This window comes from Mytilus edulis, chromosome 14, assembly GCF_963676685.1.
Source record: "Mytilus edulis chromosome 14, xbMytEdul2.2, whole genome shotgun sequence".
Classification (NCBI taxonomy): domain Eukaryota; kingdom Metazoa; phylum Mollusca; class Bivalvia; order Mytilida; family Mytilidae; genus Mytilus; species Mytilus edulis.
The window spans coordinates 15,046,350-15,066,538 of NC_092357.1; the positions used below are offsets into that span (position 1 = coordinate 15,046,350).

Genomic DNA, 20,189 nt, shown 5'->3' on the forward strand with positions numbered 1-20,189 from the left:
CGTCCCTTTATTTTTCATATCAGGTTAGAAGGTCGGTGGGGCTTAATTCACGGTTAGTAGTGGTGTTACGTCCCTTTATAAAATAAAACAGTACTGAGAAAAAATGTTAAAGATTTCAAGAGACGAAGAAATTGATGATTACGATTAAAATGAATTCATTAAACACATTTTAACATAACAAGTTTTTATTGTTGGCATTTGTTTTTATAGGACCAATGGAAGTAGGTTCTTAATGCTTGAAGATTTGCTCATGTTGATAGGTCACTAGTCTAAAGTTCACACGTTAAGAAAGTCCGTAAGATACATTCGTTATATAGTGTGTTTGTGACATAAAACGGTATATATGGAGTAAGAAAATTCCAAATGGGGATTCGGGCTTCGCTCTCACCCAATATGAAATTTGCTGACCCCATATATACCGGATTAGGTCACTAGCACACTATGTAACCAATAATATTTAGATAAAATAAATGGTAAAATAGAATAAAAAAAGGATGTATTGAATACTTGCCTAGATTCACAAATCATTTGTTTTGAGGAATCACAGTTTTCATCACCCCATTGATATTGGTAAGAAAAAACTAATGCAGCACAATTAGCAGGTCCAGCTCCAGCTTTATTCTTATTATCTGGTTGAATCGGTGTTCCTTGATACCAGTCAGTGTATGTCAAAGGTTGACCAGAAACCCAATTAAACGTGCCTTCCGTATTATTGTGTTGGAGACCTATCCACCAGTCTATTAAAAGTAATTGACTTGCAAAATTTATATTTAATGTGAAATATATGAAAACAAGACAGAAAAAAACATATTCGAACAAACGTGCACTTTGCTTAAAAATGACGAGGCGAAAGATGTCATTAGAAACTTAAAAACACACAAGACAAAAACTGACAATGTCATGGGAAAGTTGCCATGCAAACTTTCCTAATTGGTTATAACTAATTGAACAAAGTAATTATTTGTCACGTTTGTTTTTGTTCTTTATAAACATTGACCATTTAGCCCATTTTTTTTAGTAAAATCGTTGTGGTGTAGCTCGGCAGTTCAACATACTGATCTTTAACAATTTGGCAGTAATTAATGGTATTATTGTCTTTCCTCTTTGCTTCTGTTTTCTATTTGTATGGCTGTCATACAAGTGTAAAGTTTAGTTAGCTATAAAAAGTGAAATCACATAAATACTAAACTACGAATGTTAAGCAACATATTTATACATATTGGAATGTCCGTACTCGGGGATATCACAGCTTTTTTCTACTCTTTTGATGGATCTGATTTTGATTTTTGTGATTTCGTAAGGGACTTTGGGTTTGAAATACTCCTTAGAGTTCTGGCCACCGTTTCACAAAGCCTTCTTAACTTACAATCATCGTATCAGTTTACGATCTGTTTATGTGTGGTTATATGTTCACGTTACGTGTGTTTCACAAAAGGACCACTAAGTTGATTGCAAGTTACGTCCTGTGTTCCATCGTAAGTGTATCGTTAACAAGGAAGAATGCTATCTTTCACGTCCGCACATTTTTCGAGTATGGCATGCCAATTTCACATTTTAAATAAATTATTACGGTTGGCGAATTATGACGAATTTTTTATTTATATCAATATTAATGCAAGTAAAGAGTAGCAGCTCCTTTCCAATAATCAAGATATGACACTTTTTTTAATAAATGCTTAACGAGTTTAATAACATATTACACAGGGAGGGATGCTATCAAATACTTTCTGTTATTGAAATTAAATTACTACGACAGCTGAGTGGACATGGTATATATTATCAATTTCATATATTAACGGCAACACTTTGAACACATACTCTTTTTGAAGACAAAAACAGTTAAATGTATTTAATAAAACTATCCGTCGCAGTAAAAGTTTGGTGGATTTGGGGCAACGAGAGAGAGAGAAGGGGGGGGGGGCCTTATTTCTTTGTTCTGTATACTTTGATTGGCCATTATTATCTGTTCAGTAATAACTATGTGTATTCTAATCTTTAAATTATGTGTCCTTTTGAATGTGTCACTGCACTACACAAGTGACCACATTTATCAATTTTGATTAATATATGATTGAAACCAAAAAGACAAACAGACAAATAATAGTACACATGACACAACATAGAAAAGTAAGGAATAAACATCACGAACCTCACCAAAAACTAGGAAATCAATGATCTCAGGTGCTCCAGAAGGGAAGGCAGATTCTGCTCCACATGTGTAATGTGTTGCAATTCTAAATTAAAATATTTGACCTAAATACGACAACAACTCATGCTGGCTGTTCAAAACTCCCCTTCTGAAAAATCACGATTCATGGTTGCACTTTGTAAATACAGCTGTTTCTGAAAACACGCCTCTTTTGTGGAGAAATTGAATATTCAAGGAAAATTAATTTTGTTTACATACTGGTTCCCAGTAATGCTATCTGTGTTCCATATAGCAGAGACAGAACTTGGGAATATTACCAGTAAATAAACACGTGCATATTGTTTACTTTGAAATCTGTGGTAACCTTTCATTCAAGGTAGTTCAGAAAATTATTGTAAGTTTAAAGTCTGAAAAGTTCAGGGCATACAAACGATGAAATCATGCCGCACAACCCATATTTTGACCTTTGAACAAAATTGTGGGGCAAATGAACTTTCAATTATAGGATAAGATTTTTTTCATAGTGAAAGTGGTACAGTTTTAGCCGTATTAGAGTTCCTATTGAAAATTGCATTGTCAATATTTACAGAAATGCAACCTCAAGTCGTTTGTTTGTTTACGAACAAAACAAAAGAAGTTCATGGAAGACCCTATACAAACGCTCTACACCTTTGCAGCTCAGACATAGAAATTACATTAATTGACACAATAAGTATCGAAATAATTGATTCAAGCTATACTTTATTGTAGCTTTAAGATGGATAGGCACTATACTTGTTTTATTTTAGCCCTCACTGTCGCTCGGGCAAAAATTATCACGAATATAATGCCTACTCATGTTAAAACTGCAATAAAGTATAGCTTGCATCAATAATTTCTTAATTTTATAACATATACAACAGTATTAGAGACATGGAGAGTAATCTTGATTCTGATAAAGCTTGGAACAGTATGTCAATATATATGTTCCTGGATAGAGTTACATTTTATCACCAGAACTAAATTTTATCATTGATCTAGGGAAAAAAAAACAATCAATCAATTGAGAAATTTTAACGTTCATTTAACATTTATACATGTTATACGTATTTAAAAACTTGTTTATCGGGCATTCGTCTCCAAGACTTTAGCAATGCATTGTTGTTTTAGATTGGAAAGAATTACGGATCGTACAAATACTGAAAACTAAAAACTTAGAAATCATTCCGACGAAAGCGACTTGTTGATTCTGAAATCATCTTTAATCATGTTAATTTACCATACATTTTAATATTATAAAGATAATAAGGTATTAACTCCATCATACAAAGTTGACCTTTTGTTTTGCATCCTAGGTTCAAAATATTCGACCCAAAGCGTGATGGATGAAAAGAGAATAATTTTTCGATTGTATGAAATTTATAACTAGTGATATGCTTTTTCTGTTATTACAGAGTCTGTTGTTGTCGGAGGTAATTGTGGTCTGAACTTTATCACGAACTGTTTTATCGGTGTTGTGATAATTTCTGACACAATGTAGGAGAAGAATATAAAGTTAACTTTGTCTGCAATAGTGAACGAACTGTTCAGTCAAGATTTATCAACTCTTGCAAAATCGTGGATTTGGAGGAAAATACCTATGCTTGTAATTGAACATAATGTGCTTGGCTAAAATCAAAGAACCAGTTCTGAAAGGACCAGTTCAACATTTCATTCCAAATGATATACTTATATCAATAATAAATTTGATATGCAGAAAACAAAGAGTTAAGTTATTTTGTTAATCGACTTTGCTTTATATTTTCTCATAATTCGGGTTAATTCAAATAAATACAGTCCGACTGTGTGCGTATTCTAAAAAAAGTACGTATACGGTCCGGTCCGTACGCGTACTGTCCAAATACTCATATGGTCTGGAAAATAGACATTATCTATATTGTTGAAAACTATTATATTTTGCTCTCAAGATGTCTTTAGTTTGTCTTTGTTATTTGATTTGTTTGCTGTCTTATTAACGTATAACCAACATCTCCAACAGTTTTCTATAACTAAAACGGTTATTGTGTTTCTTTCCTTCAATGATATGCTTAAAGGATGAAGAACCGAAGAGAGATTTACACAGGCACATGTTTCTATCAGGTAGGTCGACTTTTGATATGTATTACACGTTGAAAGTCAACCTTGGTGCCTGCGGGCGATGTCCCTAAATAAACAATTGTAAACAGAACAAAATTTGCTTCACTTTTTCATCTTTAAATTCTCCTCCCCTTCCAATTTTTTTTCTACTGTATTAATTTTTGAAGACATATCTTAAAAAAGTATAATGGATCTTCAGCTTAACCCCTTCCCCCGCAGTTTTCGTATATATTGTACACATTAGATTCGATCCTAAAATAACCACTAGAAAGACATACAGGTATAACTAAATAGTTGCAAAAAATTCAATTGACCACGAAAATAATCCCAATAAGGTTTTATATGTTTCGATATTCTGATTAGAATACATTTCTTTTTTTGGAAAAATTACCAAAAAATAATCATTATCTGATTTGACGGTAAACAACTGTTTAGATTTAAACGTTTTTATCAATTACCACTGTGCCTGTAGTGATATAATCATAAAGAGATATCAGAACGCGGACGTGACAGAAAGCCTATTTATCAAATTGTTAAGACGGACGCCGATAGGAAATAAAATGAGCACAAAGTGATTAAAACCTTAGCTTTGCTATATGAAAGTTGATTGCCTATTCAAATAATCAAACGATGTAAGACTCTACGTTTAGTTCTATAAGATTAAAAAAGATTCTTCTTCGTCTTCTAACATTTGAGGCATCTTGATCAAGAATAAAGAACGCTGCAGCCATGTTAGATAGATAAATTCATTTTCGCAGAAAAAAAATACAATGGAGATACGACTAGGTATAGTTGTATGAAGTTACGCAAAGTTAACGCATTATTTAAAGCATTTTAATTTACAACGGCTTTGTGAAACGGCTGTAACATGTGTAAGATCTACGATTTATTTACGATGGATATACGATGAGACGAACTTTGTGAAGGCTTTGTGAAACGGTACCATGTATATTTGTTATTTTATTTTTCTAATCATTACCATGTGAACTGTTGATCAATGTAGCTATACGTTTCAAATAGTTGCTTTCTTCCCTAGTTTCCAAAGATGGAAGATGGCCACCAAAATCTTTACATGTGGTCTATAAGTACAACATGAACGGTAAATAGAAACGCATTTATCTCAAAACAACACATTATTATTATTACTATTATCACAGACAATATATCGATAAAGGTTACAGACACATGTTATGTTTACCTTTGACATATGTCGGCACATTTTTGTCAGTTTGTTATCAAGCGTCGTAAAACATAACATGATATATAAGGCATGAAGGTAAAATATCTCTATATACATAATAAAGGATCCTACACGTTAATGTAAGATACAGTTAAAAAATAGTTATATTTATAAGTACGTCTAAACCAGTGACAACTCAACAACAGATATACATTGCACAACAGTAAAATGATTAAAGATACTAGGACTGATTTGACGCTAAAAAAACAAGGAAAACAAGATAACAGTTATGAAGTTGAAACCCGTTGATAACCATTAAAATCCGAAAATTTTGACAAATTCAGATAAATTAATGTAGTCTATAATTGATAGATTATCCTCAGAATTTTAAAATAAATGTTTGTAAAAAAGTGAACTTATTATTTCTACTGGGCTTGTGACTTCATTGGTATGCAGTCCTATCTTTGTAATGTCATCTTTGTTGTGCAATTCGTTCTTGACACTTAGGAAAGACGCATACGAAGGTTATACAGTTACACGTAAAAATCATCACAACAACTTTCAACCAATATGCACAATATTTAGATATCTCAAATTTTTTCATAAGTGTTAATGTTTTATCAGATAATTACTAAAGTATAGCTGTCTTAAGGTAACACGATACCGAATGACGTTACGCCACGAGTTATCGTTCCTGACGTTATCGAATAACGTTCACACATTCAAGCCAATGCATCAGTATTTGCAATCACAAAGTGATAAAATTAAAAAAAAAATATTGGGTATTTATGTGACATTTTTAATGGTAACTTTTTCTGGATACTTGATGGATCAAAGACTTATGGCCTGACCGATGAAGAAAATGTTAATAATTTTTTTTATTATTGCTTATTGTTTTAAAATCTTTAAAAATGTATTACTTTACTTTTAAATATTCTGTTTCTTTAAAATTTAAGCATCTGAACGATTATCTACATATAATAGACTGAGTTTTATCACAAGTCTTTATTCTTGGTATATGTTTGCAATAAATACTTTTTCTTGATCATGATGAACCATGAAATTTTGTTTTGAAAGTAGAAATATAATCTATAGAAACTTAGGATGATGTGTAAAAAAACACGGGGAATTGTTGGTACATCTTTTAATTCTTGTTAAAATGGTCGTCTAAAACACCGCTCTGGAAAAATGGAAAAATGAAATTTATCTGGATGACAATACGGATAGAATTAGGCGATAATGCACAATACAAGCAGACTTTGCAACGCATACAAAAATAGTTTGTTTGTATGAAGGCGGGAATTTCAAAATTAATAATTGTAAAATATTGATTTATTTCATAACGGTACACTTTTTTAACACAAACGTTGTTACAAATATATTAATATAATAATTTTCTATTAATTTATCCAGTTTTTTTTTGGTTTCCTTCTCCTTTAAGAAAGGGGTTTACTTGGTTATTTTGCCGAATATATATCTTTCTCTATGTCCCAGTATAAAAGGTCTCTGAAATTCATTATTCTGTACAGAGTAGATCCAATATCGTTTCGGAATTATTTTGAAAATAAAGTGCTAGATTTGTAATGCTATAGACCAAGTCTACACGGGATATACAGCAACATCGGAATGAAGCCTCAAAAAGTTAACGTAGGCTGAGAAATACATGGGAACTTGATTCGGCAAAAATAAAATGAAAAAAGCAGGTCTCGTTACAGTATGATTAAAGCAATCCCCAAGTTGCTACTTGCGCCAATAAACGCAAGTTGATAGTCGGGACTGGCTATAGTCAGACTGGTTTCGTTCCAATTTTTTTCTCTCCAAATTTACAATCAAACGACTGACTAATTATTATTCAAACGGAAAAAAGAGACTGAAATAGCTAAATCTTGAAATCCTTTAGATTTCATTTTCGTGTTAATTACGCTTGCATGGGTATTTGGTGGTAGTGTGTTTTTTTTTGTGTGATTTGAGGTGCAAATAGTGTACATGTACAAGTTTGGAGACAACGCGACTGAAAGAGAATTAACATAGTTGCCTTTTTAGGCCCTGAGGGACATATTGCTCACATACTTAGGTAGCAACCATTTGATTTTCGGGGGGGGGGGGGGGGGTGGCTATGGATTTTTTTCTAAACAAACTTCTTTTATCGGCTTTGGCGAAAGACAATCTATTTTTCTGGCGACAAGTCGAAAACTATTTTTTTCTTTCAATTTTAGCATTACATATAGTTGCAGCTGAGGGTGAAACAAACAATTTTTTTTTCTCAGGGTCAAAAACACCCCCCCCCCCCCCCCCCACCCTCCCCGAAAATCAAATGGTTGCTGCCTTGTCGTCTGGAAAAGTCCGAGGAGTTTCATAGTATTGAAAGGAGTTTTTAGAACAAGCATGCAAAAGAAGAACAAGTTTTTAGAACAAGCAAGCATGCACAAATATATATATATTTATTAGGGTTGAGATCTCACAAACGTGTTTAACCCCGCCGCATTTTTGCGCATCTCCCAAGTCAGGAGCCTCTGGCCTTTGTTAGTCTTGCATTATTTTAATTTTAGTTACTTGTGTACAATTTGGAAATTAGTATGGCGTTCATTATCACTGAACTAGTATATATTTGTTTAGGGGCCAGCTGAAGGACGCCTCCGGGTGCGGGAATTTCTCGCTACATTGAAGACCTGTTGGTGACCTTCTGCTGTTGGTTTTTTTATTTGGTCGGGTTGTTGTCTCTTTGACACATTCCCCATTTCCATTCTCAATTTTATATAAAAAAAAATCATATACATGTATGCATATTGTAATACTAGTATAAAATGTATTAGCATGAGTTTTAGAAACACGATGGAAAGCGAGACTCGCCGAGCTTTCCACTTGTTTCGTAGCGAGTGCAAAAACCTTTTATAATTCTGACAATGTATATTGCACATAATTTTATATTTTGTTTATATCCTACAATTTACACCCCAAGGCCTAGGGTGAATAGGGATAAAAATATGGTCACTTGGTCTTCTTCCGACCGGCAGTAAAATGCTTCCAAAGTGAGGCGTCCATTTGGCTGTGCGGGATGTATTATTTATTGTAAACTGCGTCTTGAACATGCATAAAATATTTGCTACTGGACGTAAAGTTACCAGCAATCAATCCTACAATTCAAAATCGCCACTTGAAACTAATAGAGCACGCAACATCATATTGTTTCACCCGTGTAAATTCGACCGTCAATCCCACACTTGATAGTCTTTTTGCTTCAGGTTTAAATTGTGCACCTGTTTTTTAAAGGTACGCATACCGTCTGGATTTTCTTTTTTTTTTTTGTTCATGACAGGTTGCCTGATTAGGCATTTTGATAGATCATAAAGGCCCGCCCAGTACAGACTCCGGATAACATCTCCTGCATGTGGAATTTCAAGCTTGAGCTTTTATGTTTCGCAGTTTGTTTTACTTATAAAGAATGCATATATAATCTCAAGATTTGTTTTATAAAATAATTTTCCACAAATGCCAGACTGTTGAACTAATAGTGAAATTTTGCATACAGTTTGCAATGTTTGTCCGACTTGCTTAGCAAGCAACTCGCACATTTACACCACGCAAAGTACACTATACACATGTACGTAGCAAGTCAAGAATCATGAAAAGTTTTGAATTTTTCGTTGAGTTTTGTTATTTTATTTATCATGCATGAACTATTTGCCACTGAACGTTTAACAACCATCCAAAACAGAGCAATTATATCACTGTCAACTAAATCGAATTTTTAAAGTACTATTTTCCTACATGGATGAAGCAATGACAACACCATTGTCATAAAAGATGGAGTTAAAAACTCAGTAATTCAAATGAATCACACGTAAACATTTTATGTTATTTTCACTCGAATTTTACAAAAATAAGAAGGTATTTAATATGCTCGTTAAAATCAGACGAGATTAATGTTAAATTCATGTTAGTGAAATTTCTATGGGTAGGACGAAATTAATTATATCAGTAGAATCTCATCACTAGGAAATTTACGGAAACCTGACAGGGGAAACACAAATAAAATAAACACCCTTCAGATCCCGACACATTTTGTGTTTTCCATTTCTCTGGAGAATAACGTTACATTCTGTATTCAATAACGTCACACGTTTTCGGTCAAATTCTAAGGGTATCAATCAATTTTGAAGCCATTTATTTCAAAAACAAGGATGGTGACATATGATTTTCTATACATATATGAATTCAGATAGTAATTTTGAATATTATGTTAGTTTTTTGTTGTTCTCTGTATATAAGAACATAGCCATCCATTGGAAAATATAAAAAGGTTAGCCGAAAAACAGGCATTTCCCCTATATACCTAAGTAAATTTGTCGCCCAAATCGACGTTTTCCAATGAAAATACCAAGAAAACAAAAATGGTGACCCCCATTTTTTATTACATATTTCGATGTAACTCGGTGCAAAGAACGCGTATGCCAAAAAGTTTGGAAATCGGGAGATATGCCATTCGGTATCGTGTTACCTTAATTCTTTTAGTTTTTTTATGATTTGTTTGATTTCAATTTTCCCCTCAGGCTTTTAATATGTTAAGAATGACAAATTTCATATTGTAATACTTACCAATGCAACAGGCATAGGTACCTGATCACACATTATAAGGTATCTTTTGCCATGAAAAGAAAATTGGGTGAATGGACATGCTATAATAGATAAATTAATAAAAAAGATAATTAACCACTTATCCGTATAATCGTATCACAGTTTAGTTCCCGTTCACCAAACGGAAATTCGATTTTTTTGTATGCTCTTTCGTTTTTTTTATTAATCATAATGAGCCTATTAAATTTCTTTTTCTAAGATTAAAAACGGAAATTCCATTTTCAAATGGCAAAATAAACTAAATGGGAAAGCAAATGTCGCATTCCTGGTTTGGTAGATACATTTCATTATGAAGAAAATGGTAGATTATTTTTGTTTGCATACTTAGCATCGCACTGTATATTAATAACACATGTTTACGTTAAATTGAAAATTGGGATCCCGCTAACATGTTTAACCCCACCACATTATTTATGTATGTGCCTGTCCCAAGTCAGGAGCCTGTAATTCAGTGGTTGTCGTTTGTTTATGTGTTACATATTTGTTTTTCGTTCATTCTTTTACTTGAATTAGGCCGTTAGTTTTCTCGTTTATTTTTTTTTTTCATTGTCTTATCGGGGCCTTTCATAGGTGACCATGCGCTATTGGCTTTGCTCATTGTTGAAGGCAGCACGGTGACCTATAAGTGTTAATGTTTGTGTCATTTTGGTCTTTTGTGGATAGTTGTCTCATTGGCAATCATACCACATCATCTTTTTTATATGTATGTTATCCGCATGTGGAGCAGGATCTGCTTACCCTTCCGGAGCACCTGAGATCACCCCTAGTTTTTGGTGGGGTTCGTGTTGTTTATTCTTTAGTTTTCTATGTTGTGTCATGTGTGCTATTGTTTTTCTGTTTGTCTTTTTTTCATTTTTAGCCATGGCGTTGTCAGTTTGTTTTAGATTTACGAGTTTGACTGACCCTTTGGTATCTTTCGTCCCTCTTTTATCAAAATAAATACACAAAAAATAGAGAAAATTGTGTGTTTTATCATAATTATAGCTGTAATTTCTCAAACACCTTGTTTGCGTTTGGTTAGATATTTTTCTACTGTGCCAAATAAGGAGAAATAACTCAGATAAAGTATTTTTTATTATAGAAAATGATATGAATTTACCTTTTTTGATATGTAGCAAGAAAACAAGATCGGTGATCCTTTTTGTTTTCTCTTTTTCTTATCTGAAGCATGTTATAAGAGCAATCCCCTAACATTTGATCTTAATGTTCTGATAGTACTCTTTCTATTTAGCACATAAAATTAGATTTTGCATGCATAACCTTTACAAAATCTGATAATTTTGCACAACCTGTAGCGTAAAAAAAAGTCCGATGACCCATACTTTTCAATATTATTGAAAAAAGCATTAAAAAAGTTATCAAAATATTCTATCAATTTCAATAAAGACTCCCTACCCACCTTAATATAAAGTTCATCAGCATACACCCGCTTGTGAAAGTTTATAAAAGTTTATATAAAATGACAAAATAGTTTTCAACGTAAATAGATTTTGACCACTGTTTTGTTTCTCTTAAAGTCCCATAATCATGTAAATCTCACAATTAAGATAAAAAAAAATCCAGACAATAGTTGGTCACGATTTTAAATCATTTGCATTCAGATGACAAAACAAAAATCAACTAATCCTTTGAATGAACATAAACTAAATGTTTGACGTACCATGACATATTGGAATATCACCATCCCACCCGGAGTCTGTACATCTGAGTGATTGACTTCCTAGTAAAGTATATCGGCATTTACATGAAAAATTGGCAACATCCCCAATGTCTCTACCACTCACAGAAACATTTCCATTTTGTTGAGGTTGAAGATCTTCACATTGAACTGACAATTGTAAAAATAAAAAATAATAACATCCTAGAAGCCAGGATTAAATTCTTTATATACGCAAGACGCGTGACTCGTCCATTACGTTTCTTTTAGTTACAAATGCATATCACTTATTTCATATGCATCAATTGAATTAACTTTAACTTGAAATCTTTATACCGCTTTGGTAAAATATCAAAACATCAGAGGCAATTTGGTAGATACATTTGTTGGTCTGTTTTCAAAGTCTTAGAAAAAACAGTGTTCAGAGAGAAAACTCTTACATGAAAAGAATTCAAGTAAGTGGTGTTTGTTACAAAAGCGTATTAACTGTTCAATGTCATATACCAAACAACTAAACGACAGGTTGCAAAAAAAACAAACAGCGGAGGAGAAATGTTTAGGCGGAAGTTAATTATAAATTGTAGAAAAAAAAAAACAATGGGTGTTTCTATTTTTTCGTTTTTTAATATTATCATGATTATCATCCTGATATTGAAAGAACATTTGAAGGTCTTTCAACCGAAACGATCTATGTGCTATGAAACATTGTAAATTCTTGTAAAACGTTTCATTTTCAGTGTCAACTTAAAGTAAGTTGTATACTGATTTAAACAATATGTGGTTTCTATTACTTCCTGTTTGAAATAGGGGAGATAATTCGTTACTTCCCGCTTGAAAAATATCATTTACGCTATTATTTAATAGTATTAGCTTGCCAAATAAAACTCGCTTATTACTTTTCAGAACTTTACATGCAGACAAAACTATACTTCCGGATGTTACAAGCCCACTTTCGGTTCCTTTCATCAAGGTCAAATAGATTGCAAACTAAGGCATACTTATCCCTGATTTTAAAAATATATATAGTTATTTGTACTATCGCTTGAATTAGGGAATAAAATGGCTTACGTATCTAACATTGTTGGGTTGATGTTTAGACGAGTTGTATATACATTATGTATACACAGCCATGTATCACCATCATTGATGGCGATCCGATAGATACATCTGTTGAAGAGTTGTCACTGACTCAGACGTACTTATGAATATAATTATTTTCTGTGACTGTATCTAACATTAATTTGTAGGATCCTTTACTATAGATAATTTAGCTGATCTGTCACAATAACATCTTCATGCCTTATATATCATGTACTGTAGTACGCCGCTAGATTAAAACTGACGAGGAAAGGTAACATACGGCCAGCGAAAGCTCTATTTTGTAGAGCCCAGGTGGTCGTGTGGTCGAGCGGGACGGGACGGCTGCAATGCAGGCGATTTGGTGTCATGATATCACAGTAGCATGGGTCCGAATCCCGGCGAGGGAAGAACCAAAAATTTGCGAAAGCAACTTTACAGATCTAACATTGTTGGGTTGATGTTTAGACAAGTTGTATATATATATATATATATATATATATATATATATATATAAATTGCGGTTTTTATCCAACGCAATCATAGGTTTGAACGTAGTTTTCAATTTAGACTCGTTTATATTTTTTGTTTGGGCATGTATCATATTTTGCCTCCGGTTTATATGATCCGTTCATCCTATATTGACTCTTAAAATTCAAGAGTTTATTTAAAAATGAGGGTACTTTTTCTTAAAATGAGGGTTCTTTTTATATGGCCTTCCAAATACCGTTTCGATCCCTAACATTACTGAAGAGACATTTATTGTCGAAATCCGGATCTGGTGTACTAATGAAATATTGACACCGTATGTTTGTGGCATAACATCGTATCCACACAATTTTTTCTGTTTAATATTAAATTTATAAGATCAATTTTGTTACATCTTGTGATCAATTTTATTTGGCAATCGTCAATGGCAGTCATCAGGGTTAAAGAAGATCAGTTGTTCGACCTGTTAGTCAAATGCGTTTTGTTTAAATATACTTTTTCACTTTTTTGGTCTTTTGGAAAATGTTGTTTGTGCTGTTCTTAGACCCTTCTACAACGAAATTTTGTTTGACATGAACACGTATAAAAATTTCGGTTTTTATCCAACGCAATCAAAGGTTTGAACGTAGTTTTCAATTAAGACTCGATATATTATTAATTATATTAAAATTGAAATTGGAAAAATCTAAGTAAAAAAACAATTATTCAGAGAACAGAAGAAGGTTTTTCTAATCGAGATGATGTAATTTGATATCGAAATCTTAATATACCTTTTAAATCTGATTATGAATTTATAGCTTATTGAATGCCAATGGTTTCATTGCCTTTTGTTTGAAGTTAGTTTTTGTTACTCCAGGTTAAACAATGTCAATTTTTGTATTATTTAATATATTAGATGATATTGATTTCTAAATAAATGGTTCTGTTAACTTAACTAGAGGCTCTAAAGAGCCTCTGTCGCTCACCTGGGTATATGTGAATATTAAACAAAGGAAGCAGATGGATTCATGACAAAATTTAGTTTTGGTGATGGCGATGTGTTTGTAAATCTTACTTTACTAAACATTCTTGCTGCTTACAATTATCTCTATCTATAATGAATTTGACCCAGTAGTATCAGTGGATAAGGTTTACAAAAAATTACAAATTATATGAAAATTGTAAAAAATTGACTATAAAGGACAATAACTCCTTAGGGGGTCAATAGACCATTTCGGTCATGTTGACTTATTTGTAAATCTTACTTTTCTGAACATTATTGCTGTTTGCAGTTTATCTTTATCTATAATAATATTCAAGATGATAACCAAAAACAGCAAAATTTCCTTAAAATTACCGATTCACGGGCAGCAACCAACAACGGGTTGTCAGATTCATCTGAAAATAACAGGGCAGATAGATATTGATCTGATAAACATTTCACTCATGTCCGATTTGCTCTAAATGCTTTGGTTTTTGAGTTATAAGCCAAAAACTGCATTTTACCCCTATGTTCTATTTTTAGCCGTGGTGGCCATCTTGGTTAGTTGACCGGGTCACGCAACACATTTCTTAAACTAGATACCCCAAAGATTATTGTTGCCAAGTTTGGATTAATTTGGCCCTGTAGTTTCAGAGGAGAAGATTTTTGTAAAAGATAACCACGATTTACGAAAAATTGTTAAAAATTGACTATAAAGGGCAATAACTCCTAAAGGGGTCAACTGACCATTTTGATCATGTTGACTTATTTGTAAATCTTTCTTTGCTGAACATTATTGCTGTTTACAGTTTATCTCTATCTATAATAATAGTCAAGATAATAACCAAAAACATATATATACAACTCGTCTAAACATCAACCCAACAATGTTAGATCTGTAAATTTGCTTTCGCAAATGTTTGGTCCTTCCCTCGCCGGGATTCGAACCCATGCTACTGTGATATCGTGACACCTAATCGCCTGCACTGCAGCCGTCCCGCTAGACCACACGACCACCTGGGCTCTCAAAAAAGAGCTCTTCGGTGGGCATGTGTTACCTTTCCACGTCAGTTTTAATCTAGCGGCGTACTACAGTACATGATATATAAGGCAGGAAAATGTTAATGTTACAGATCAGCTAAATTATCTATAATAAAGGATCCTACAAATTAATGTAAGATACAGTCACATAAAATAATTATATTCATAAGTACGTCTGAGTCAGTGACAACCCTACAACAGATATATCCATCGGATCGCCATCAATGATGGTGATACATGGCTGTGTACATAATGTATATACAACTCGTCTAAACATCAACCCAACAATGTTAGATCTGTAAATTTGCTTTCGCAAATTTTTGGTTCTTCCCTCGCCGGGATTCGAACCCATGCTACTGTGATATCGTGACACCTAATCGCCTGCACTGCAGCCGTCCCGCTAGACCACACGACCACCTGGGCTCTCAAAAAAGAGCTTTCGGTGGGCATGTGTTACCTTTCCACGTCAGTTTTAATCTAGCGGCGTACTACAGTACATGATATATAAGGCATGAAGATGTTATTGTTACAGATCAGCTAAATTATCTATAGTAAAGGATCCTACAAATTAATGTAAGATACAGTCACAGAAAATAATTATATTCATAAGTACGTCTGAGTCAGTGACAACCCTACAACAGATGTATCCATCGGATCGCCATCAATGATGTTGATACATGGCTGTGTACATAATGTATATACAACTCGTCTATACATATATCTTTCTCTGAATTCAGGATTCAATTTGCTACTTCTTCATGTTCTTCTTTTAGAATATGACTTCAGGTATCATATTAGAGCATTATTTAGAAAGATTCCAAATATGTATGATTTCCTTTTGCACTTTGCTGTTATAGTGTCCTTGATTTCATCGTTTCTTATTATTTTTTTATAAAAAGAATTGGACATTGATTCAACCTGTCAGTTGAAAATTTTGAAGTTTTCCGATTGATATTGTCACGGTCATATGTCACCCAAAGGCCTGCAACAGACTATATGACTTTACCATGTACCAAGTTGGTGAAATAAATAATTAACCTTGAAATTAACAAATTGAAGGACTTTTTCTCCTATAAGAAGGCTTTTAACTGAAATGTGTCAGATTTTCATCACAATAAGGTGAATATTTTGCACTAAACATTTTATTCATATCTTTTGAGTGCCGAAGTAGATCATAAAACAAGGAAAAGTCAAAATTCGGTATATGAAATTGACCTGAGAACCTTAACCTAAATTTCAAAATAGTGAGCCAAAAACTTCAAACCAAAATACCGGTCTCATCAACCTACCAATTATGTCATTCATTTATAGATAACTAACGTAAACAGAAGGGGAAATAACTCTCAGATAATCAACAAAAAAGATTTCATTTATGATAACAGAGGAAATACATGTACATGAACAATACAAACCTCACAATTATAGGTCTTCAACTTAACAAGGTCGGTTTCAAAAGCCCAATAACTGTTCAATTAAATAAACGAGAAAACGAAAGATACCAGAGGGACAGTAAAACTCATCAATCGAAAATAAACTGACAACGCCATGGCTTAAAATGAAAAGGACAAACAGACAATTGTACACATGACACAACATAGAAAACTAAAGAATAAATAACACTAACCCCAAAACTATGCACCATCTTGCATTTTCTTTCAGTAAACGCGCGTTTGATTTTAAAGGGGCACTTGTCTAATTCGTGTTCACAAGGGACTGTCCGACTTGATTTTCCTCTGAGTTCAGTATTTTTGTGTTTTTACTTTTCACCGATTGGACCAAAATTCTCATATTATATTGATAACCAAGTGTAACATTATTCGTCACTTATAGGTATTATAAAGACAAACCTCGCGTCTTGTATAGTGAATGAGAATCATTGTACCTTTGATAACTATTATCCAAACTATTAAAAGTCTAAAATAATAAATTAACAGGGCATGGGATTAATTAGATGTAGTTTAGTTTAATGTGTATTCTTATCTAGACGACATCTTGTTGTCCATCGAGTTGACCTGCGACGACATTCGATGACCATAACAGTGATGTAAACATAGATATTGATATACATGTAAATAGATGTCAGTATCGTACAAATAGATTATTTAAAGTTTTTTCGGGACAATTGTCGTAAAAACTTTATATACAGTTCAGACATAGTCTGTTACTCTGTTACAAACATTAAATATTTCAATGCAACTTTCAAACTTTTTAACAGTGATTTGATTTCTCTTAGGTTAATATAGTATCAATCGTATAATCTTGTAAAAAGAGAAATGAAAGTTACCAGAGGGACAGTCAAACTCCTAAATCGAAAAAAAGCTGACAACATCATGGCTAAAAATGAAAAGGACAAACATGCAGACAAAATAAGTACACATGACACAACTTAAGAATAAACAACACGAACTCTACCAAAACGAGGGATGATCTCAAGTGCTATCGAAGGGTAATAAGATCCTGCGCCACATGTGGCACCCGTCGTATTGATTATGAGATAATAAATCTGGTAACTAGTTTTATTCTTTAGGTCACATTTATGAAAGGGAAGGGGACTGTAGTTACGACGTAAGGAGCATATCCGATATCATTTGTGAAACGGTTATTCCATAACGGTCAACTAACTCGTGATTGCGTCCGTATAACTGATTACAATACCATTTAAATTGGCATTATGATTAACAAATTTTACGTTAATTGAATTTTTCGATTTTTTGAATCATTCAAAAGTGACAATTGTTGAAGGTAAAAGAAACTATTGCAAAAACGTACTGTATTAGCTAAAGTTCATATATAATGTTTATACTTACATTTGCAACATTGTCCACCTCTACAACATTTTCCTATATTTGTCCATTCTGGTCCGAAAGCCGTTTTACAAGTACTTCCTTGTTTTGTGCATGTTCCCTTTGAAGCATGACATTGCCGCGTAAGACCTTGAGAAAATATGTTACCATCAAGTTTAAATTTGATAATTCAACAGATTGATCAATTACGCAACATTCAATTGGTGAGAATGTTATCAAACAATGCTGAACATATCATACAAATATGAAATATAAACTAGGTTCGTTCAGAAGATGCATGTATGTTCATAATACCATTACTACAATCCAGACCCCTTTTCTACAAAATAAGACTTATTACTATGTGCCTACTACAAAATAAGCAACAAGGGATGTCACACGTGCTGTTTACCCTTCTGCAGCACCTTGAATCGTTCTATTTTGTTGTGTGGTTCGTGTTTCTCAGTCTTTTGTTTTTTATCATGTATTTTGTGTACTTTTGTCTGTCTGTTTTGGTTAGATTTATTCTCTTTTACATTAGAATTGTATTAAGACTTTTATAAAAGCTTAAAAGAACGACCTTTACAATACATAAAGTTTGTTTCATAATATTATTTACTGTTTCCATAGTTGCATCCAATATGTAATATTATACCCTTTGCTGTTTCACTGGTGTCATCCAGTTTGAATATATAATACTATTTGCAGTTTCAAAAGTGACGTCTAGTTTGTATTATAATACCATTTACTCTTTTACAAGTGGCATCCGATATGTAACATAATACCCTTTGCTGTATCACTTGTGGAATCTACTATGTTATATAATAACGATAGTTCCCCTATGCTGTCTATCAATGTCAATCACCATCAATATTCAATATATGGTATAGCTAAGCAGTAAGAAGGACTGTATCATGACTCGTGGTCATCTATATTCCGTAAAAGAGTGACCATTTTGATTCATGGTACTCTCATCTTGACTATTTCTATTTTGAAACAATCCTGCCTTGAACATAAATTGAATAAGTCTAATAACAAATATCCATAGTTTAGGGAAGTAAATCCTTATAAGAAGAACAAAGCATGACATTTTGTATTCAAGAAACACAAGCATTTAGCTGACCTCTTAAAGTGCTACATTATAACAGTTATCAAAAGTACCAGGATTATAATTTTATACGCCAGACGCGCGTTTCGTCTACATAAGACTCATCAGCAACGCTCAGATCAAAATAGTTAAAAAGCCAGATCAAAAGAAAGTTAAAGAGCATTGAGGATCCAAATTTCAAAAAAAAGTTGTGCCAAATATGGCTAAGGTAATCTACTCCTAGGGTAAGAAAATCCTTAGTTTTTTTGAAAAAATGCAAAGTTTTAATTGTACACAGAAAATTTATAAAAATGACCATTTAATCGATATTCATGTCAACAATGAAGTGCTGACTACTGGGCTGGTGATACCCTCGGGACGAAACGTCCACCAGCAGTGGCATCGACCCAGGGCTGGTAATAGTTATCAAAAGTACAAGGATTATAATTTTATACGCCAAAGGCGCGTTTCGTCTGCATAAGACTCATCAGTGACGCTCAGATCACAATAGTTAAAAAGCTAAATAAATCCTAAGTTTTAGAGCATTGAGGATCCAAAATTCCAAAAAGTTGTGCCAATATGGCTAAGGTAATCTACTCCTGGGGTAAGAAAATCCCTTTTTTTTGGGGAAAAATTCAAAGTTTTGTAAACAGAAAATTTATAAAAATGACCATATAACTGATATTCATGTCAACACTGAAGTGCTGACTATTGGGCTGGTGATACCCTCGGGGACAAAAATAACGGATATACCAAAATAAGAAGACAGAATAATAATTTACTGTAAGTCCAATTTTAAGGGGATATGAGTTGTGGGAATGAGATCTGTATTGACTCATCCTTGTGAATTTATAGTAACGAAATATGACAAAACATCTTACTTCCTGCATTTACCACATGACACATGGTGAAGATAACAGCGACCACACAATAAAATCTCGACATAATTCTGAAAGTATATACAGAAATATTTATAAGCTTAAAACTAATCTTATAAATGAAATATGAACTACTA

General features: G+C 33.1%; 1 protein-coding gene across 1 annotated transcript in view; it reads right to left on the minus strand.

Moving 5' to 3' along the window:
- Positions 1-423: 423 nt before the first annotated feature.
- Positions 424-20,189, minus strand: part of LOC139503994 (brevican core protein-like) — a 33,304-nt gene continuing 13,538 nt past the window's right edge. The window contains exons 2-7 of the mRNA XM_071294043.1: positions 20,056-20,123; positions 18,112-18,237; positions 11,740-11,907; positions 10,041-10,120; positions 5,244-5,343; positions 424-737 (exon numbers count right to left, since the gene is read on the minus strand). Coding sequence (XP_071150144.1) covers positions 424-737; positions 5,244-5,343; positions 10,041-10,120; positions 11,740-11,907; positions 18,112-18,237; positions 20,056-20,119 — 852 coding nt within the window. The 5' untranslated portion in view covers positions 20,120-20,123. The remainder of the gene's footprint in view (positions 738-5,243; positions 5,344-10,040; positions 10,121-11,739; positions 11,908-18,111; positions 18,238-20,055; positions 20,124-20,189) is intronic.